Source organism: Rhipicephalus microplus, chromosome X (assembly GCF_043290135.1).
Source record: "Rhipicephalus microplus isolate Deutch F79 chromosome X, USDA_Rmic, whole genome shotgun sequence".
In the NCBI taxonomy this organism is placed as follows: Eukaryota; Metazoa; Arthropoda; class Arachnida; order Ixodida; family Ixodidae; genus Rhipicephalus; species Rhipicephalus microplus.
Genome location: NC_134710.1, coordinates 193,294,834 through 193,316,364, shown reverse-complemented (window position 1 = coordinate 193,316,364; position 21,531 = coordinate 193,294,834). Strand labels below are relative to the sequence as shown.

The following is a 21,531-nucleotide window of genomic DNA, read 5'->3' as shown; positions in this document are numbered from 1 at the left end:
CCAAGGGAGCCTTCATCACCAGAAAAGTGCAAAAAAAAAACACATAATTGGGCACATCTTATTAGTCAACTCGTCTTATTACTCAACTCGGCTTTTTTTTTCCCACTGAAGCTGAGGATGGCATCAAAATTCTAGCTTTTTAGGGTTTTGGAGCAGTTCGGCACAATATTTGCAATTTTTATACTTTCGAAGCAGCTTGACGCAAAATAATTTTTGCAATTTTTGTGCTTTTGGAGCAGCCTGGCGCAAGAAAACGGTACTGTATCAAAAATGCGCAATATGCACAGCTGTCTCACCTCTGCATCATAATAATAGGAGAAAAAAAGATAGCAGAGAGTGAAAGAAAATACAGGCACACTTATTTTGTGCGCTGAGGAATCTGTGCGCTGAGATTTATTGTGGGCATCTATGTACAAGAAATGTTCTGCCAAGAGTTGTTTCTTACAGGGACTCTTCGGGAGTTTCTTCATTGTTTGTCTGCTTGGCAACACCTAGGAAAGGAGACCAGAGTTACGCCAATTTCATATGCACAACTATGGAATAAGAGTGAGAATGATAACTGGCCGGTACACTTTATAAAACCCAATAAAATACAACACTTGAATTGTACTGTTCATACATTCCTCTAACGACCCTTGTAGGGTCAACAGTACTCATAAACAAACAATCAAACACTAATGGAAGAAAACAACTCAATTAAAGGTCGAGTAATGCATATTCTTTCATTTTCAGTGTCTTCAGATCAAGCAGTCAGTGTAATATTGGCCCATACATTTAAACCAGAGCTAGATTCGGCACAACATGTGCATATTGTGAGGAATTGTGCATAATAGTTACACTTAAGGTTTTGATGTTGAGTTTCATTCCGTGAGCACTCTACTACCAACAAATAAAAAAAACATTTAAATACAGAGGCATTGTTGGTTAAGGAATGTTTCATTGCAAACAGGGCATGCATATCCAGAGCAATAGTAACACCTGCTCGCACTTATAGTATAGCACACCTCCTCTTCTTAAGCCCCTTCAACCATATCCTCAACCTTGCTGATACTCGTTGAGATAGCAAGCACGCCAGCGATCGCGACCACCCTTAAAATCCAAGTTCATTATTGCTACTCGAGCGACCCCCCTCCCCACCCGCCTCTCTTCGCGTTGTATCATGCTCGTTCAAGATGGGTGGTTTACTTTCTGCTTGAGCATTCGACGGCAGTTCTAACACGTGGGAGATGATTGCACTTTCCAGGCTATCAAGATGGACCGACTCATTTGATCTCTACTGCAGCAGCGCTCGCCCGCTTTTACCCGCTGGTGAAAGTTACGATGCGCGGGGGCATGTTATCAATTTGGACTTGTTACGGAACAAGGCGGCGACGACGAAAACCCGCCGGAAGTGTCCGTATAATTGCTATCGCAATAATAACGCAGCTTTTTACTCAAAACAAAGTGTTTTGGGATAGCTCTGCCTTCAGTCTCCCTTTGATTTTCCCATTTATTCACCGAATTTTCGTACCAAACCTGCATAAAGCGAACTCTTCCTAACAAATTTTTCGGAGAATTTTGTCAGTTTCGTTATATCGAGGTTTAGCTGTACCATAATGTGCCGCACTGGTCCAAAGCTTTGCAATGATGCCTTTTCCAATGCTGTTGCTTCTCGTGGTTATTACAATGCTATCCATCTGTGTTGTTTTCTTGGGTACTGATGGTTTGAGTGAGCTTCCCCAGCACTTTTTATGAGATCAACCAGCCATAAACAATGGAAACAGTGCAGGATAACGAAGGCACAAAATCTATAAAAAAATATCACTATATTATTGATGCCTGAATGTTGTAAAAGCGTCATAGTTTGATACACTATGCTGAAGTGTACTGTGTATTACACTATGGAAAAGTATATCATACTCCATGAATGAGACCAGGGGTGGGAGGTATATAGTCACAGTGATTGTGCTCTCAACAAATGTACAGACACAGTAGTTGCGCAGTGGCTAATGTTCTTGTGGATTTATACCTTTGAACAAATCATGCAAGGGTAGCAAATTTATGTTTTGTGGAGCAACCAATACTGCATTGTAATATAACCTAATCAACATATCTTGACAAGTCCATCTTTGGTTGTGCACTGTAAACTATGTAGGGTTGACTATTACCAACAATACACTTCTTCCAAAATGTTTGCCTGCTTTATTACGATTGTGGTGGAAAAAAAAAAACAGCGCTCTCCTTTTTACTTTAGCTTTTTTTGGCAAGATTATCTATTACCTTTGCACTATGTGTGTGCAGCCACCACATACTACTTTCAATGACATATCTTGCATTCTGGCGTGAAACAGTATGGCATACTGGAACAGTAATAACTAAGCCTTCATGAGTAGAATATTGACCTTTGTGACTGCCAACATTTTCATCAGCTTCTTCAAAGAAAGTAACCGTATCGCATGGAGGTGTTTATTCCCGTTGCTGTGAATAAAGTACAGTAAAGGCTCGTTAACTCGGATCTCACGGGACAGGAGAAAATGTCCGAGTTAACCGAATTCCGAATTATCAAATGGACCATGAAAACAAATAGAAAACATACACGGTACATACAAACCTTTATTTTTTGAAAAAGTGCATTATTTTCGTCTGCTTCGCCAGTGTAATTTCTGACAGAACGATCTTATTCAATTCCATCAGTTGGTGGTGCGCAAGTTCACTGTCGCGACAACAAACGCAGAACTCCTAGAGGACAGCGAGGGCGTCAGCGACCTCTTGCACGGTGCGGCGACGTCGCGGTGGCAGCTCATCTTGACCGCCATCATCGGAACAGTTATATTGGTCCTCCTCGAGCACTCCTGATAATATATTGACACAATGTGACTTTAAATTACGCGCGCTAGCAAATACTTGTGCCTTCTAGATGATTTGCGATGCACGAGCCTGCGGGACCCAGCTGCGCGCGAACCGGGTTGAAAGAAAAGAAGAACGTAGAAGAAGAGGCAGAAGGCGATCCTCGAGACGATCTAGCTGTGCTATAATTCTCGGGCACAAGTTCGCCCAGCCTACGTTAGCTTATTAAAAGAGTTTATTGAAAAGTGCGTTACAAATCTGGTGGAAGTGCTGGGTGTGATGCCAAGCCCCTCTCGAGTGACGGAGCACAGTCCAGAACCACAGCGATTTCGACCCAACGAGCTGACGCCTATTCATCAGCGCTGCAGTCGACGCCTACGTGGTGAGGGTCCTGAATTTTCACCTTTATCGACTTCGCTTGGAACATCAACGGCTGTGAACGGGTACGCAACCGACATGACAGCTCAGGTCACTCCAGCCAATATTGTCGTAAACCAGCCAATGCTACCAAAGCCTTTCCACGGTGAAAGCTACGAGGACTCAGAGGACTGGCTTGAGCACTTTGAACGCGTCGCAAAGGCTAACGGATATGGGGAAGAGCGCAAACTTGGAAGTGTTTACTTCGCACTGGAAGATAGCGCACGAACGTGGTATGAAAACCACGAAGCCACCTTCCGGTCATGGAATGATTTTCGACGGGAGCTGCTCGCTGCTTTCCCGAACACAGACCGTAAAGAGAGAGCTGAAGCTGCGCTCCAGACAAGAAATCAGCGCAATAACGAAACTGTCGCCATGTATCTGGAAGACATGTCTCGCTTATTCCACCGAGCGGACCCAAATATGAGCGAAGACAGGAAGCTGCGCCATCTGATGCGAGGCGTGAAGCAAGAACTCTTTGCCGGACTAATTCGAAGCCCGCCGCGCACCGTCGCCGAGTTTCGTTCCGAGGCGACTACAATGGAAAGGACGCTACAACAGCGAGCAAGGTTATACAACCGGGATGCGATCGTCACTTCCTTGGACATGTTGCCACCAGCCTTCGGTAACGGCATGGAAGCACTACGCGAGCTGGTGCGGTCTGTTGTGCGAGAAGAGCTGCAGAGGCAGCGTCTTGACCAGAACGCTCCAATGCTTTCGTCTCTGGCCGATGTGATCCGTGAGGAGGTCAGGCAGGTGGTACGCGAACCTTCGAGCAACGCACAGCCAGGGCCGCCACTACAACAGAAGACGAGAATGACGTATGCTGATGTGCTACTACGAGGACCTCCAGGACGTGCGGACGTCGCGGCGGCTACACCTATGCAGTACCCGATGCCGCCGAGCACCCTGCAGCCAACGCCAGAGAGAAGACTAAGGAAGAGCGATGTCTGGCGCACTCCCGACAGGATACCGCTGTGTTACCACTGTGGGGAGCCTGGTCATCTCTACCGAACGTGCCACTACCGCCAGGCAGGACTCCGTGGTTTTCCTGTTAATGCACCTCGACCACGAAATGGTGAACGTCCCTTCGAAATTGAAGAATACCTGTCAGGTCGTCAAACCTCAAGTGGCTTCCAACGACACCAACCTCGGGCAACGACAACGGGGAGGTATAGATCGCCTAGCCCCCGACCTTCAGCAAGCTCCCCAAGGTCTCGTTCCCCAAGCCCGCGTCGGGAAAACTAGAGTCAGCGACCTGTGGAGGCAAGGCTGCTGTCGACGCTAATGCAGAAAAACCTCCATTGCTGACTCTGAACGATGACCGATTCAGAAACCGGTGCTTCGATAGTGACGTTGCTTCCGATTTACGTGTGTTCGTTGACGGCTACGAAGTCATCGGACTGGTAGATACCGGCGCAGATTATTCAGTGATGAGTAGCGGACTTTCTAAAATACTAAAGAAAGTGATGACTCCTTGGAAGGGACCACAAGTTCGCACAGCAGGAGGGCACCTCATCGACCCTACTGGAATATGCACAGCAAGAATCGGAATACGGGGTTTCACGTACGTCGCCAGTTTTATTGTGCTGCCGGAATGCTCAAGAGACTTGATTATCGGCATGGATTTTTTACGAGCTAATGGCGCTGTAATTAACTTGCGAGAATCTTCCGTCTCATTCTCGACTAGGCACGCGATTGGTACCTTTGAAACGGAAGAAAACGTATATGACCTTTGTATTGCAGATGATGGCGTCATGGTTCCGCCAAGGTCGAGCATATCTGTCGCAGTAAACAACAAAGCATTCAGTGAATTCGAAGGATTTGCTGACAACAACACTGCCTTACTACTCCAAAAAGGGATCTGCATGGCACGAGGCCTTGTTAAGTTACGTAACGGATGTGCAAATGTTCTACTCACAAACTTTGGAAATGAGGTGCAGCACGTTGCAAAAGGAACCGTCGTCGCCAGTCTCAATGATTTCGTCCAGGTTACGGAGCTGCGAACTTTTGAAACCAATGATTCTGATTTCGAAGACGTGGAGTCTGTCCTTGCAGCCATCGACATCGAGCCAGGCCTACTACCAAGCGAAAAAGAGCAAATAGAGGGTCTTTTAAGGGAATTCGCCGAATGTTTCTCGTTGTCATCTAAGGTTCGACGCACTCCTGTCGCTAAACATCGCATCATTGTCGACGAGTCAGTGAGGCCAATACACCAGCATCCCTACCGAGTGTCACCAAAAGAAAGAGAAGCTATTGGTAATCAGGTTAAAGAAATGCTCAAAGACGATGTTGTCCAGCCTTCATCAAGTCCATGGGCGTCACCTGTTGTTCTTGTGAAGAAAAAAGACCAAACCTTACGTTTCTGCGTTGATTATCGGAAGCTGAATGCCGTCACCAAACGGGATGTTTATCCTCTGCCAAGAATTGACGACACTCTGGATAGGCTGCGAAATGCCAGGTATTTTTCCTCATTGGATCTTAAAAGTGGGTATTGGCAGATAGAAGTGGACGAAAGAGATCGCGAAAAGACAGCGTTTGTGACACCGGACGGTTTATACGAGTTCAAGGTACTCCCTTTTGGCCTTTGTTCAGCACCCGCCACATTCCAACGGATGATGGACACAGTGCTTTGTGGTCTTAAATGGCAGTCATGTCTGGTTTATCTCGACGATGTTGTAGTTTTCTCTGCTACCTTTGAGCAACATTTGGAAAGGCTCCGGGCCGTGCTCACTGCGATCAAATCAGCTGACTTGACGATAAAACCGCAGAAATGTCATTTCGGCTTCCGTGAGCTCCTTTTTCTCGGCCATGTCATCAGTGCAGAAGGCGTCCGCCCAGACCCTGCAAAAACTGAGGCCGTAGCAAGATTTCCGAAGCCAACAGGCAAAAAGGCTGTTAGGCGATTTTTAGGTCTCTGCGCCTATTATCGACGGTTCGTTAAAAATTTTTCACGAATTGCTGAACCACTGACACGGCTGACAAAAGAGGAAATGCCTTTCGTATGGCTTGCCGAACAAGAGGATGCCTTCAATGAACTACGAAAGTGCCTTCAAAGCCATCCTGTTCTGGCGCATTTTGACGAGGAAGCGGAAACCGATATCCACACGGATGCAAGCAATTTAGGTCTTGGGGCCGTGCTCATCCAATGGCAAAACGGACAAGAACGAGTCATTGCGTATGCCAGTCGCACTCTTTCGAAAGCTGAGGTGAACTACTCAGCGACCGAGAAAGAATGCCTTGCCGTGGTATGGGCTATCAGCAAGTTTCGACCATATTTATATGGTAGGCCTTTTCGAGTTATAAGCGACCATCATTCGCTATGCTGGCTGGCTAATCTCAAGGACCCATGTGGACGGCTTGCACGATGGAGCTTGCGATTACAGGAGTATGATATCACGCTTGTGTACAAGTCAGGTCGCAAGCACAGTGATGCGGACTGCTTGTCACGTGCTCCGATTCAACCTGCTGCTTCTGCGTCCACCGAGGATGGTGAAGATTTTATTTTCTTGGGAGCTGTGACACCATCAGAGATGGCACATCAGCAGCGATCCGACCCTGAGATACTCCTCTTGATCAAGTACCTACAAGGACAGTCTGTCGATGTTCCACGACCTTTTGTCCGCGCCTTGTCAGCGTTTGTCCTACGAAACAACATCCTGTATAAAAGGAACTTTGACAACAATACAGCGACATTCCTGCTTGTCGTCCCTTCACCTCTGCGACCAGAGATTTTGGAGGCTTGCCATGACGATCCATCAGCTGGACACTTAGGAGTAAGCAGAACGTTAGCACGCATCCGCACTAAATACTACTGGCCGAAGTTGCTTAGCTCTGTACAACACTATGTCAGAACCTGCCGGGACTGCCAAAGACGTAAAACGCCACCGCTAAAACCAGCAGGTCTCCTTCAACCGATAGAACCACCAGAAGCCCCATTCACACAAGTAGGAATGGACTTACTGGGCCCATTTCCTACTTCGTCATCGGGAAAACGGTGGATAATAGTTGCGACCGACTATTTAACCAGATATGCCGAGACAGCGACTCTAGTTAAAGGATCAGCCGTTGAAGTAGCCGAATTCTTCGTCTCCAACATAGTACTGCGGCACGGAGCTCCAAAAGCGTTGATCACGGACCGAGGGACTGCATTTACGGCCGACCTGATGAAATGTATCATGAAATTGACGCACACCAGTCATAGAAAAACGACGGCATATCATCCTCAAGCAAATGGTCTAACGGAACGACTGAACAGAACGCTGGCTGATATGTTGTCAATGTACGTTGATATAGAACACCATACTTGGGATAAAATATTACCCTATGCAACATTCGCCTATAACACTGCGATGCAAGAGACAACACGGATGACGCCATTCCAACTTGTTTTTGGCCGGACGGTAACGACACCTTTAGATGCAATGTTACCTATTGACGAGACGCCCGAGAATTACTATGACGTTCACGACTACATACAAAGAGCAGAAGAAGCTAGACAGCTGGCACGATATCGCATTCTCCAACAGCAGAAAACCGACACGCATCGATACAATCTGCGAAGAAGAGACGTCCAGTACGCACCAGGAGACAGAGTATGGGTGTGGATTCCTGTACGAATACGTGGGCTGTCAGAAAAACTGCTTCGCCGCTATTTCGGTCCGTACAGAGTGCTCCGCCGCGTCGGCTCGCTCAACTACGAAGTTACGCCAGAGGGACAGGATATTTCATCCCGACGGCGGCATCGCACGGAAACTGTGCATGTCGTCAGGATGAAACCATATCACGACAGGCAATGAAACGCTGAAGATACAACGTTCTTTGACGTTAACGACATCCCCGACGAGGGTTTGTGAATGACTGCCATGCAACCAGTTTGACACAAGCATCGGGACGATGCACTCTGGAAAGGGGGGCAATGACACAATGTGACTTTAAATTACGCGCGCTAGCAAATACTTGTGCCTTCTAGATGATTTGCGATGCACGAGCCTGCGGGACCCAGCTGCGCGCGAACCGGGTTGAAAGAAAAGAAGAACGTAGAAGAAGAGGCAGAAGGCGATCCTCGAGACAATCTAGCTGTGCTATAATTCTCGGGCACAAGTTCGCCCAGCCTACGTTAGCTTATTAAAAGAGTTTATTGAAAAGTGCGTTACAATATAATCATCAGTCAGTGCACCAGCAACGGCAACATGATAGTCTATAGCGGCATAGTCTAAAATGTGGATGCCACTAGGAAGTAGAGAGTCAAAACGCATGTCATTCACCTCATCGTCCATATTTCCAGTGGGCTCGCGGGTGTCCTCTGGAGTGGCCTCTGGAGGAATATCCGAGTCGTCAGGGTGGACAAAGCCACTGTGCCGGAAAGAATTTGCAATGACCGCAGGCGGCGTTTCGCTCCAGACATGAGCCAAAATGTGAATTGCGGTCAGGAGTCACGTCGTATTTTCGCCCTGCTTTCTTGCACAGCAGGATCCATTCCAGCACATGCCTTCTCTACCTGCTTTTTACATGCTGAATTATCCCTTGATCCAGTGGTCGCAGAGCAGCCATCGTGTTTGCAGGTAGAAATACAAGTTCGTTGCACTCCAGCCCTATCACACTTGTATGAGCGCTGCTGTTGTTGACTAGAAGTAAAGCTTTGCGCTTGTTAGCAGAGAAGCGGCGGTCGGGCTGGTGCAGTCAAGCATGTGAAATATCCGAGGTCATCCAGGCCTTTCTATTGGCGCGATATTGCACAGGAAAGTGGTGAATGTTCTTAAAACACCTTGGGTTATGTGCCTTCCAGATGACTAGCACTTGGTGCCCGACATATTTGAGGCGAGAAACACAGTGACCCTCTTTCTTTGCTCCTCCTTCCTCCAATGCACGGGTCGCCCTTGAACGTGATCATTTTTTCTGACAAGGCTTTAAAGAAAGAGAGCTGTTTCATTGGCATTGAAGACGTGGGCAGGTTCATAACGAGCCAGGTACTGGGGAAGCTCAGTTGTCTTCCAGTCAGCGATACGCCGGTCATCCACTGCTACTTTTTCCCCGCACACATTTCGAAAGACTAACTCGTGCCTTTCTCTAAAACGAGCAAACTAGCCTTCAGACGCACTGAAAGATTCAATGTTCATTCTCAGTGTGTACCTTTCAGCTTGCTGACAAATCAATGGTCCACTCAAGGAAGCTGGCTGTTCCGCATGTCTGTTATTCACCGCAGCAGTGCGTCTTCCAGATTTGGGTGTGCTGCCATCCTTAGTCATTTTCATTTTCAGGTGAATTTGCCGCTGTCAAACGCCTAGAAAATTTTTGCTTGGTTCTTCACATAGTCACTTAAGGTGCTTCTCGTCACATGGTACTTCTTCATGATCTCTTGTCGAGAAACACCTGCAATCACGTCTTTCAATATCATGACCTTTTTTTCAAGATCATTTGCTCGCTGCTGTGGCCGCTTCACTCCTGAGACGATCGCCATTGGTATGAAGGACGACAGCGGCAGCAACGCTATAGTGTAGGAAGATGGGGTAGTGTGTTCAGGGAGGAGCCGTGGCTGACACATTTGGTGTCGACAGCCACGAGATGGCGCCACCTTAGCATGGGCTGTCACCTCACAAACCTCACGCTTTGCCTTTTATGCACTTCTGTGCTTTGATATTAGTAATAGCAGGGGTATTGATATTAGTAATAGCAATAATGTCCCAAAACCACCATATGATTATGAGAGACGCTGTAGAGGAGTGCTCCAGAAAATCGACCACCCTGGGTGCTTTAACGTGCACCTGAATCTAGGTACACGCCCCACAGTATTTGCGTCTCCGCCGAAAGTGCAGCCGCCGCGGCCGGGATCCCGTGATATGCGCTTGCATAAGTAATTGCTGACACGTCCCCGAAAAGCTTTCTAATGGGTTTGTTTGTACTGCATTCAAAACAAAACGAAATGTCAAAGCCGCACAGTTTAAATGCAGGTATTAAAAAAGGACGGCGAAGCAGCCATCCCTGGGTAAACTGCTTGCAGTTTTTAAAGCTCGGTTGGTGAACGAATAAAAAATTAGGAAGATTGAGGTATTGAAGGAGCATCTATAAACCCGAAAGTTTCTTGTTATATAACTGCTATATCGAGTCATAGTCTGCACACTGCGACAGCTTCAACTTCCTTCGTTACGCGCACGGCACCGTTCTTGTCAATAGTTGCATCATGAAATTTTAATTATGTTGCTAAGGTGACAAAACTGCCATTTAATTGAGAGGCATGCCGTAGCTGAAGACTTGAGAATAATTTTGACAATCTTGGGTCTTTTAACGATTACGCGCCCGGCGAAATACTGCTGCTGTGGCCAGGATATTGCACTGTACAGTCGGAAGAAAACATCACTTGGCACCACTGTCAGACTGTAAAAAGAAACCCTTTATTTACGAGCGCGCATACTGCAGTGAGCAGTAACATCGATCAAGTTCGACCCCGTTCCGTGGAATTATCAGTTCACGATCACTTCATCACGGTGCCACCTTTAGAACAAAGACTGATTTTCGCGTGCAGCTTTTTTTTTTCGTTTTGCCTCTTGAGACTGGTTGATACCCTTCACAAAAAAATGAAGTCGTGACAGCACGTATATTACCGCTCTCTTTGACACGAGATGCGGTGCGATCGAGCTCATATAAATTCAAGGTAAACAAAGCTTGAGTAAGCGTTCTAGCGAAGCTGCAGTCCCTTTAGTGTTCGCCACCTCGTGTTCGTAGTCAGCAGGAAGGTCCATCGATGAACCTGATTCAGTGGCCTCACTGTCATGACAGGGTGCTGCAGTTTTTTTGGAGATGGTAGATTCGACCGCCGAGTTCTTTCGCTTTCTCGGAGGTCTTGGATGCGGCGCTTTCTTCGATAAGTAGCTTGGAGCGTTAGGCAGTAACATCGGCACAGCGTCCGGCGTTAGCTCTGGTCTCCTATTTGGTACACGAACTTCTTCGCCGTTTATAACATGCAGATAGTCTCCAAGAACACATGAAGGCTCGAAGTGTAGCTCACATACAGAGCAGCTTTCGTTCAAGGTCCCATCCTTTCAATGTGAATTCCGTTCCCAAACCTTCTTCCGTGCATCGTCTTTGGGTGCAGCGAAAAGCGACGGCTGCACACTTTTTTTCCAATTGTATACCCTGTTTCGCACCTAGGTGCAAAGCAGTGTCGTTGCCGCCGATAACTCAACATTGCCCCACTGTCGTGTGGCCAGCAAGAACATTGCCAGAAAAACTTTCGTTAAGCGGGCGCGAACACAAGTAACAGGTCACTGACCTGTTACTTGTGTAACAGTTATACAGAGCTTGTATAGCTGTTACTTGTGTAAGGCAGAGCGGCGTGGAGCTGACAATCCTGCCAGCTCATGCTACGGCAGCGCCGCCTTGAGAACCGGTTTTTTGTCCACGTGCGACGCTTTACGAGATGCATGGAGAGAGAGGGTGCCTGAACACACTACCCCATATTCTAGTACACTATAGCAACGTGCACACACAGTCACAACACGCAAAGTCACAACACAAAGAACCTAGGCGACGCGAAAAACACCAGTAGGCATAGCGAGCAGGTGTTAGTAGACACTGGATGTGCTGGTGGCCCAAGCGCTTCCGCTGGGTGGCGACTAGAGCCACTTAGCCACTTCCCCCTCATTCACTATCATCATCATCATAGTCTGCTGCAGTATGGTTTTGGTTTCTCCAAAACTCCAGTTCCTCTGTCGGTTACGGCAAGCAGTGCTTGAGCCTCCGAGTCGCCGAGGTTGCGCGACTCTAGAGTCGCGCAGAGTTGTTCGATATAACCGATGCACGGCTAAATCCCTCCGAATTAATGAGCATTTGACCCAATGGAAATATACAGTTTTCCCGGAACTGCGCCGCGAGTCTCAGTTAACCGACTTTCCGAGTTAACGAGGTCTGGATAAACGAGCTTTTACTGTAGTACTGTGAGCCCGACTGCAAGGTCACACTGATTGTGTTGTGCTCCCTTTATTCTGCTTAGAGATCACTTGCATAGTGAAGTCCTCTCAAAGGAAACGCCACAACAATGTTCACATAATTGTAAGTTGCATTAAATTTCCTTCAACTGCCCGATATATTAATTTTGTTAACCCTATATATGATGTGTATAGTAAATTTTTTCGAGTACTCTCGTTTTGCATGTGGATAAGGTAGATGGTAGTTTTGGTTGAGCTTGAGTTCAAATGGAATTCACAAAAAGATTTATAACTATGCCCACTGGAGGGCAAAGGCCTCTCCCTTGATCTGCCAATCAACCCGGTCTTGTGTTTTCTGCTGCCACGTTATACCTGCAAACCTTTTAACCTTATCGGCCCACCTAACCCTTCTTGCGTATGCCTTCTCTAGGAATGAAGTCAGCAACTCTTGACGACCAGCGGTTATCTCGCGTACGTGCTACATGCCCGGCCCATATCCATCTTTTTTTGATTTCAACTATAATACTATTAAGCCCGACTTGTTCCCTGACCCACTCTGCTTTCTTCTTGTCTCTTAAGGTTACACCAATAATTTTCCATCGCTTGCTGTGTCGTCCTCAATTTAAGCTGAACCCTTTTCGTAAGCCTCCAGGTTTTTGCTCCGAAGGTAAGTACCGGCAAGATGCAGCTGTCACGTACCTTCCTCTTCAGGGTTAGTGGCAGATTTACTTTCGGGACTTACATTCATGTAGGGTTCACTGATGCCCTGCTTCCGTAGTGCCTGCATTACTGCTGATGTCTCAACCGAGTCAAAAGCTTTCTCGTAACCTACGAAAGCTATGCATAGGGGTTGGTTGTTTTCTGCGCATTTATCTATTATGTGATAGATAGTATGAATATGGTCTATTGGGGAATAGCCTGTACGAAATCTTGCTTGATGCTTGGTTGACTGAACTCTAATGTCGCCTTAATTCTGTTAGCTATTATTTTTGTAAATAGTTTGTAGAGAATGGACAGTAAGCTGATGGGACTGTACTTTTTTCAAGCCCTTGACGTTTCCTTTCTTATGAATTAAAATGATGTTGGCGTTCTTCAAAGATTCTGGTACCTTTCCCGTCATGAGACACTTCGTATATAAGGTGGCCAACTTTTCTAACACAATTTCTCTGCCATATTTCAGCAGGTACGTTGTTATCTTATCCTCACCAGCGGCTTTGCTTCTTTGCATTCCTTCTACCGTATTTACTCGCATAATCCTCGCACTTTTTTTGCCGGAAAACTGATGCAAAGTTGAGAGGTGCGAGAATTACGCGGGGAAAACTTTCCACGAAAATTTACAGAGCGAAAAAGAAAACGAAGTGGCCGCAAATCGGGCTTCTCACACCAGCAACTTACAGCAAGCTTTAAGAAGTACTAATTAGAACTTACCTCAACAATGAAAGCAGAGATACAACACAAGACAAGATTTATTAAAGACCCAAAAAGTGGAAGCAAATAGTCGAGAATCAGAATACCGTACGCAAAGCTTGCGGACGTTGCGGGCGTAGCGGTAGCGTCGCTCAACAGGAGCCCTCAAAAGGTAAGCGTGGGATGTCAGTATTGGGCTGATGGCTATTTAACAGAATTGTCCGCAGTTTCCTTCTGAAGAAATAAAGTTTACCATCAATCCCAGTTTTAGGCACACGGCAGGCCCAACGCGCCTTGGTGGCTTTAAGCTGCCGTCACCAGTAGCGAACACAAAACTCGTAGACTCCGAAGGGCCTACCGGCGGCCCTGTTGTCGTTGTTTAGTGCATGATCTATCACTTGCAACTTGAAAGCAGCTGTACAGCTTCAGTATCACCTCATAACGTGACAAGATTACCGACACAACATACAAAACATGCCGCAACGCACACTGGCCACTTGGCTTGGATTGGACTGGATTGAATCTCTGTGCAATAGTACGCTTGATGCTTAAGAGATGGCGCCAGATGGCGTGTGCTATCATCATCAGTGGCTGGAAAGAGCAGATGACATTATTGCAGCAGTTTGCGGGGTGCGATAATTACTCGAGGAAAAAAATAAATTGTATTTTTGTTGGGCGATGTGGGGGGTGCGAGGATTACGCGAGTAAATACGGTAGGTAGGCTTGTGCGAATAGTGCATTTTAGGTTCGATGCGAATTCAAAGCAAATAGTGATTTTGGTTGAATAATTTAGAATCGAATTAAAATGGTATGTATCAGATATTTAAAAATGGCAATATTTACCACGAGCTAATTAACCTCCACAATATATATTTTTTTAATTGAAAGAGGGGCTCTATCCAAATGTTCTTTTTTGTTTATCGTTCAAAGGAAGTCGAAACAGCCTTGAGTAGAAGTGGGTTCGAGTTTCGGTGAGATGCTGGTGATAACCTGTAAATATGTAACAGTTTAAATTTTATTATACTCGGAGCATGTGAGCTGTCAAACTTTTAAGCGTAATAAAATAATGGACTGATTTGACGGTAACATGTCCATTTAAAGAGGTCCTGCAACACTTTTTCAAGTGGCCATGGAGCCACTAAGAAAGCTTCTTGCCTCGCGAATGCACCACCGCAAAATTTTTAGAATGAGTCTTGTATGAGCGGAGTTCCAAACATGAGCAGAGTTCGTACACGGCAATTCTCTCTTCTCGTACTGATGAAAGAGCTGGAAGCTAAGCAGGGAGGGATGGCACAGGAAAAGAAAAAACGTCATGCATTCCGCGTGACCTTTTTCACCTTTTCTTTTTATTTTTTTTTCTTCGAATACGCGACCTTTCAGTGCGATCGCACGTACGCGTGGACAAGCAGTGGCCTCCCGCGTCGGTCCCAGTAATGACCGAGCGTGCCATGCTCAAGTCAGCCAATGGCTGTGACAAGTGATTTTTGAGCTTGTAACGTCATTTGCCGAGGAAAGTGGACAACTTTTAGCTGACTTTGAGAATTTATTTTGAATTGCAGGCCACGTGCTGCGCTATAATATTTGCCTCGCCTGTTCTCGGTAGCCTCGACTATCGATCGGTAACGTTTTCTGACCATGCTCAATGAGTGTTGCAGGGCCTCTTTAAACTTGAAGGGGGCTTCACAGCAGAACGGATTTTCCCTGGGTGTAGGTGTTTTCACGGCTTAGCATTCCTACACTGCAGTGAAACCTTTATGGACTAATATACTACACATATTGGTGAATTGCGAATACTTCGAAATTTTCAACAATTTAAATTTGAATCGAATCGAATACTCCACTATTCATTTGAATATTTGAAGCATTCGAATACTCGCACAAGCCTACTTGTAGTTACTTCCCCTGTTGGTACTGGTAGGATGTTGAATTGCTCTGGTCTATTATTCTTCTTACGATACCGTCCTGGTTGTTTGGGCTTCTGTACAGCTCTCTGTAGAATTCCTCTGCCACCTAAGCTATCCTATCCATATTGGATATGACACTGCCTTTTTTGTTCCTTAATGCATGCATCTGATTTTTGCCTATGCACTAGTTTGCTTTCGCAGCTTTCAGGCTTCTGCCACTTTTTACAGCCTGCTCAATTCTCTCTCCTTTATACCTTCTGATGTTGGCTACCTTACACCCATCGATTAACTTAAAAAGCTCCACTAGCTCAATTCGGTCAGTTGCATTTGAGGATGACGATAGTTATAGCGCAAGAACAAAACGACGACACAGAGACAAGAAGGACACGAAGGACACCTTCTTGTCTCTGTGTCGTCGTTTTGTTCTCGCGCTATAACTATCGTCATGCCATACCAACTAGCCCAAGCTGCCAGACTTCTAAGATGCATTTGAGGCTTTCATGGTTTGTAGTCTCTTAATAAGATTTTTCATCTCCTGAGATAGTTTGCCGGTGTCCTGTCTAGTGACTATCTTCGAGTTCCTTTGCACACTCTTTGATGATGGCAGTAAAATTATCGTTCATTGTGTTAATGCCAACGTTGGTTACCTCGTTCAGTGCCTCGAATCTATTCAGAAGTAAAACTCTGAATTCCTGTGCTTTCCCTCTCATCGCTAGCTCATTAATTGGCTTCTTGCGTATCAGTGTATGCTTTTGCTTTTTTTTAGATCTAGCTGTAAAGAGCTCTTACAAATCTATCGTCATTGCATCAGATCTTGCCAACTACATCTACATCCTGTACAATGCCTGGGTGTGCACATAGAATGAAGTCTATTTCAATTTTAGTATCACCATTAAGACTTCACCATGTCTACTTACGGCTTGCCCATTTTCTGAAAAAAAGGTATTCAAGATTCGTAAATTATTACATTCTGCAAACTCTACTAGAGTTTGCACAAAAATATTAGCTGTTCATACAAAAAAGATTAGCTGTGCTTTAACTCAATAACTCAAGTTCGTTAACACTGTTCCAATAAGTAGCCAGACAAAGTTTACACCACCGTTCACGGTCCACTGTGCCGTTGTGTTTTCAGAGACCCTCAAGTACAACGTACAGTGCAGCATTTGCCTTACCTGAAGAAGGAGCTGGTTGACTAGGAGGGTTTGCAGTGCGTGTGTGCAAGACAACCTGCGGTCCCCCTCCGTAGCTGCCCTGCAGGAACTGCCACATGGCCTCCGAGAGGGAGCCATAGTCACTCCCTGGGAATGTACACATAGTATGGTTGAAGTGAACTTAGCTACAAGCACATCATAATAAATAAATGAGGTTTTTGAGCACTCTGGCAGGTAAGGCTAAAGGCAATGCTGAGGAGAGTGTTTATAAAGAATCAACAAGAAACTACAAAATGGGCAGCCAGTTAAAATAAAATAAACATTGCAGCTTCTAATCTAATGTTAGCTACTTACTAATAATAAATACAGTGAAACCTGCATATAATGAACCTTCATATAACAAACTCCTCGATATAACTAAGTTTTTCTATTTCCCGCTGTTGCTCCATAGAAGCACATATATTTGCGACCTCTATGTGACAAAGTAACAGCGGGCGACGACCTTGATATAACGAATTTTCCCCATGGACAATCTAGGAATTTCGCTCCGCATTTTGTGACGAGCATGCATCTTCCGCGGCTGCCCCGCCATTGACAAAGCGCGGCGCGGCACGCACAGCGCACCAGGCAAGAGCAAGCGCTCGTTATTGCGCACGAATGAGTGCGAGCGGGCCTGCACCCTACGAGCTGGCGTTGCTGCCGTTCTCGCAGCCACGGGCACATGTGTGAGTGTGCCCCCCCCCCCCTCCAAACCAAAATAAAAAAGAAAGACAACTACTTTTGTGCGTTGGCAGTGCCACACTTTAATTAGCGTCACATATGTGGGGCCACGCTGAATATAGAGGGCGCTTTACAGAATACTTTTTCGCGGTGTCCGTGTTGTTCGCTCTTCGTTTTCGACGCCGTGTTCGCGTGCATAGTTTCACTGCGCGTGCATGGTGTGGCCCCTGACGACGTTGAGTGCTGCTTTTTTTTTTTTATTACCATAGCATTTATGTGGAGAGTCCCGGCTGGTTTATTGTCGTCGCCGCTGCAGCCGCCATTTACCGTATATATACGTATCCAAAAAAAAAAAAAACCGCCCGCGTTCGACACCCAGCTTGTCGCGATGCGGACGCGCGCTTATCTCCTACCTGTACTTTGCCCCGTGAATAGAGGGAAGGGAGTAGATGCGTGTGCGCGCGCGCTTATCATTCGGTGGGGAAAATAGCGTCTTTGACATTGACCGAACGATTGCATTTAGTTGCTGGGCACACGAAGATTACTTCGCTCGCTGGACAGGCACCGTTTGCTAAAAGAGTGTGCTTTTCAAAATGAGCGAAGTAACAACTGGGGCACTTGTTAGTTGCTACTCATACCTGTACCTGTGATTACGTTCCGTGCCTCGTTTTTGTTTAAATAGCACGTTAAGCGTCGAGCGGTAAACATTGTTAGGTTGTTCTCGTCCTGTGAATTGTTTTCGTGCGTCATTTGCCCGTGAGCAGTACATTGCACACTTCGATCCACTTGCCATTCTTAGCGTTACATTCAAAGTTGTTGCAATTGCAGTCAGTAATAGCTTTGCCCTTGTGGTGAAACTGTGACTTTTTTTTAATTTCGGACAACCGTGTCGTCGTCACCGAGGGGATGTCAGATGAGGCGTTGATGAAAACTTCCCGAGACCACGGTGACGACAGATCTTCGGAGGTCGGCTCATAGCGTGCTTCCGTCTTGTGCCACGCCGCGAGTTCGCAGGCTGGTAGCTTTCGCGATTAGCTGATTAGTTCTGGCAACACGATGGCGCGTTGAGTGCAATGCTCAAAGATTCTGAATCCGGGAGATTTCGGCAATGGGGGGAAGGGGAGGGGGGGTTCACGCCACACAAAAAAACTAACAAAACAAAACAAGGACATACAAACAAACAAACAAACAAAAAGACATCGCAAAAAACAAAAGGGGGTGGGAGGGGGTCTTAATCACAAGCGCCAAAATGAGCGTTGCGGTCTTGTAGTGACTAGGAGTGGCTGAACACATGAGGGTAGAGTTTTTGACTAAGGTGAGAGTCTCAAAAGATCAACACAACTAGCATAATCTATTTCAGTCAAACAATTCGAGTGTGTCTACCTGGGACACACGTGAACGGACGGGAAAGCGCAGCTGCCTGCCGCAAAAGCGCGGGTTAAAGCTTTGCTCACTACTAGATTATTTCGACAGGAACGCCAAAACGTGTCTGGCCCCTTTTTATTATAAGGACAGTCCAGGGTGTTTCTCTGCCGTCGCCACCGCTGCCGTCCTTCACAGTATATGTATACGTATCTATATATATGAACACTCAAAGAAAAAAAGCCGCCTGCGCTCAGCGCCGAGCTCGTCGCGATGCGCCGACACGTGCTTATCTCTCACATGTACTTTGCCCCATGGATGGATGGATACCTGTGCACGCGCTTATCCTTTGGTGGGGGAATCGTGTGCCTTCGGCTTTCACTGAAACAAGAGCGTTAGTTGCCGGGCCCACAAAGCTCATTTTGGTCTCTGTACAGGCCCCTTTTGCGAAAACAGAGCGCTTTTCATACACAGCGAGGTATAACAACTGAGACACTTGTTAGTTTGTACTCATCTGTACCTGTGATTACGTATCGTGCATGGTTTTTGTTTAAACAGTGCGTTACGTGTCGAGCAGCAAACATTGTTAGTTCACTCTCGTCCTGCGAGTATCGTTTTCGTGCGTCATTTGTGTGTGAGCAGCGCACTGCATGTTTCGATCTGCTTACCATTCCAAGTTGTTGCTGTCACATTTATTGCTTCACACTTGCGGTGAAACTAACTTTCTAAAATTTTTACGTATTTACTGCCTTTAACATACTGCTGTGTGCCCTTGGAGCTCGTAGAACGCTATCGCGTCGCCGCGACCGCGGTTGCGGCAAAATGTAGTTCATTTTACAATCCCTCTGCACTTGGCTGCGCAAGCGCCTTCAAAACTAAGTCATTTTATGCCATCTACGACAGCATCTGCCACAGTTTTGTCCTCCGCAGAGTTCGCAGAAAGCAGCATTGCTTTGACTGGTTAAGTGCACACTTTCGGGGTTTTGTCAGTTACATCGTCGCCATACATGATCGTGTCTAGAGCGACCGTGGTTTCGTCCACAGCGGTTGTGGCAACGACAATCACACACACTGTAGAAGACAGTGCGTGCGCTGGTCGCGCGTGTACTTCTGAAGCTCTGAGTACGCAGCTCTTGGCCTTGGTTCGACGGTTTCCGCACTAAATTTCGTATCACACGCCATGATTAGGAAATGTGTTCGGAATATTCGAATTGAGGCCCAATAAACATGGCAAAATTTGGCTGGAAAATTTCAAGAATTCATATTTGCCACGGTTTTGCATCACTGAGATTATACTGTATGTTTACATGAACGCCTCTTATACTCATTTATAATAAAATGGGGTAGGTCCGAAAAGGCTGGAGCAGATTGAGCTGCTTTTTTGTCAATGCGGCCAGATCACACACTAATGCGGCCAGATCACGCACAGAAATTTCCGATTTCCGGGAGATTTTCATGACATCCGTACAACCAGAAAGAACGGTCAAAATCTGGGAGCCTCCCGGCCGATTTGGGAGACATGGCAGCTATACTGGTGTGAGCACATACGGCCTCTCCAGGGAGAAATGCTTGCCAAGACAGTGAGTGTGCCAGCGATCGTGACCGCCCTTAAAATCTAAATGCATTAATGCTACTCGCTCGATCCCCCCTGCCCGCTCCATGATGTTTCACGCTCGTTCAAGACGGGTGGTTTACTCTCTGTGTGAGCATTCGAGAGCAGTTCTAACATGTGGGAGATGTTATCTTATGCACTTTCCAGGTGATAGAAATGGGCCGACTGATTTGATCTCTGCTTTAGCAGTGCTTGCGCACTTTTACCTGCTCGTGGAAGTTACGAAGCGTGGAGAAATCTTGTCAATTTGGACTTGTTACGGAACATGGTGGCGACGAAAAAACACGCTGAGTGTATCCATGTAATTGCTATTGCAATTACATGGATTTTACACATTTAATTACAATTTTTTCCTGTAAAATGTGCTTTGGATTAGACCTCCTTCAGTACCCCTCTTGTTTAATTTGTGCGATTATTTTCCAAATTTTTGAACCAAACCTACATATAACGAAATCCTCTTTATAAAAAATTTTTCTGAGACTTCATCAATTTCGTTATATCCAGGTTTAACTGTAATAGAAACAATGCCAATGATAAAACAATGAACAGTCAAGTAATCAGTAGGAGAATACAGTAATAACAGTTATTTATTCAATGTTAGCTAATAACACAGTTACTATACTGAAAGAATGCCAGCAAGGAGAGTGGCTTCATTCTTGTCATGTGAGAAAAAGAAAAGGCATTTAATGAGTCCTTGTATTATAAAATATACTTCCTGTCTTGGGATGATTACTTTGATTTGAAAGATATGATTTCAGTAAAAAAGTCATCTCACAGCACAAGGTTATGCATAGTGACATCATAATGGCACTGCAAGAATACTTTCGATGACACACGTGTAGTTCCATTGTATAATTGTATATGAAATTATATTAATACGAGTTATTTTGGAGTAGTTGAGATATGATTTAGATTATTAAAACATGAATCCCAGTCTGCTAAAGCATATTCTAGTTTTCAAAGCATTCTAGTTTTTAAGCGACAGACAGCTCCAGGCATAGGTCGGCAAACAAAAGCGGTACTCACTAAAGAAATATATCTTGCGCTTTGGACTCACTCGAACTCACACTCACGAAAATTTTCAACTGGATAAAGACTAAAACTCACCAAAATATCACATGCCCGGACTCACTCAGACTCACGGCTCGATAGGAGTCTGAGCGAGTCGACTCATGAGTGAGTTTGCCAACCTATGGCTCCAAGAAAGA

General features: G+C 45.9%; 1 protein-coding gene across 5 annotated transcripts in view; it reads right to left on the bottom strand.

Annotated features, from left to right (window-relative positions):
- Positions 1-358: 358 nt before the first annotated feature.
- The window catches only part of LOC119177341 (Ubiquitin specific protease 20/33), a 110,907-nt gene continuing 89,734 nt past the window's right edge, over positions 359-21,531 (bottom strand). For all 5 annotated transcript variants that reach the window (XM_075878410.1, XM_037428815.2, XM_037428817.2 and 2 more), the window contains 2 exons: positions 16,651-16,776; positions 359-491 (listed from right to left, as the gene is read on the bottom strand). In XM_075878410.1, coding sequence (XP_075734525.1) covers positions 442-491; positions 16,651-16,776 — 176 coding nt within the window. In that variant the 3' untranslated portion in view covers positions 359-441. The remainder of the gene's footprint in view (positions 492-16,650; positions 16,777-21,531) is intronic.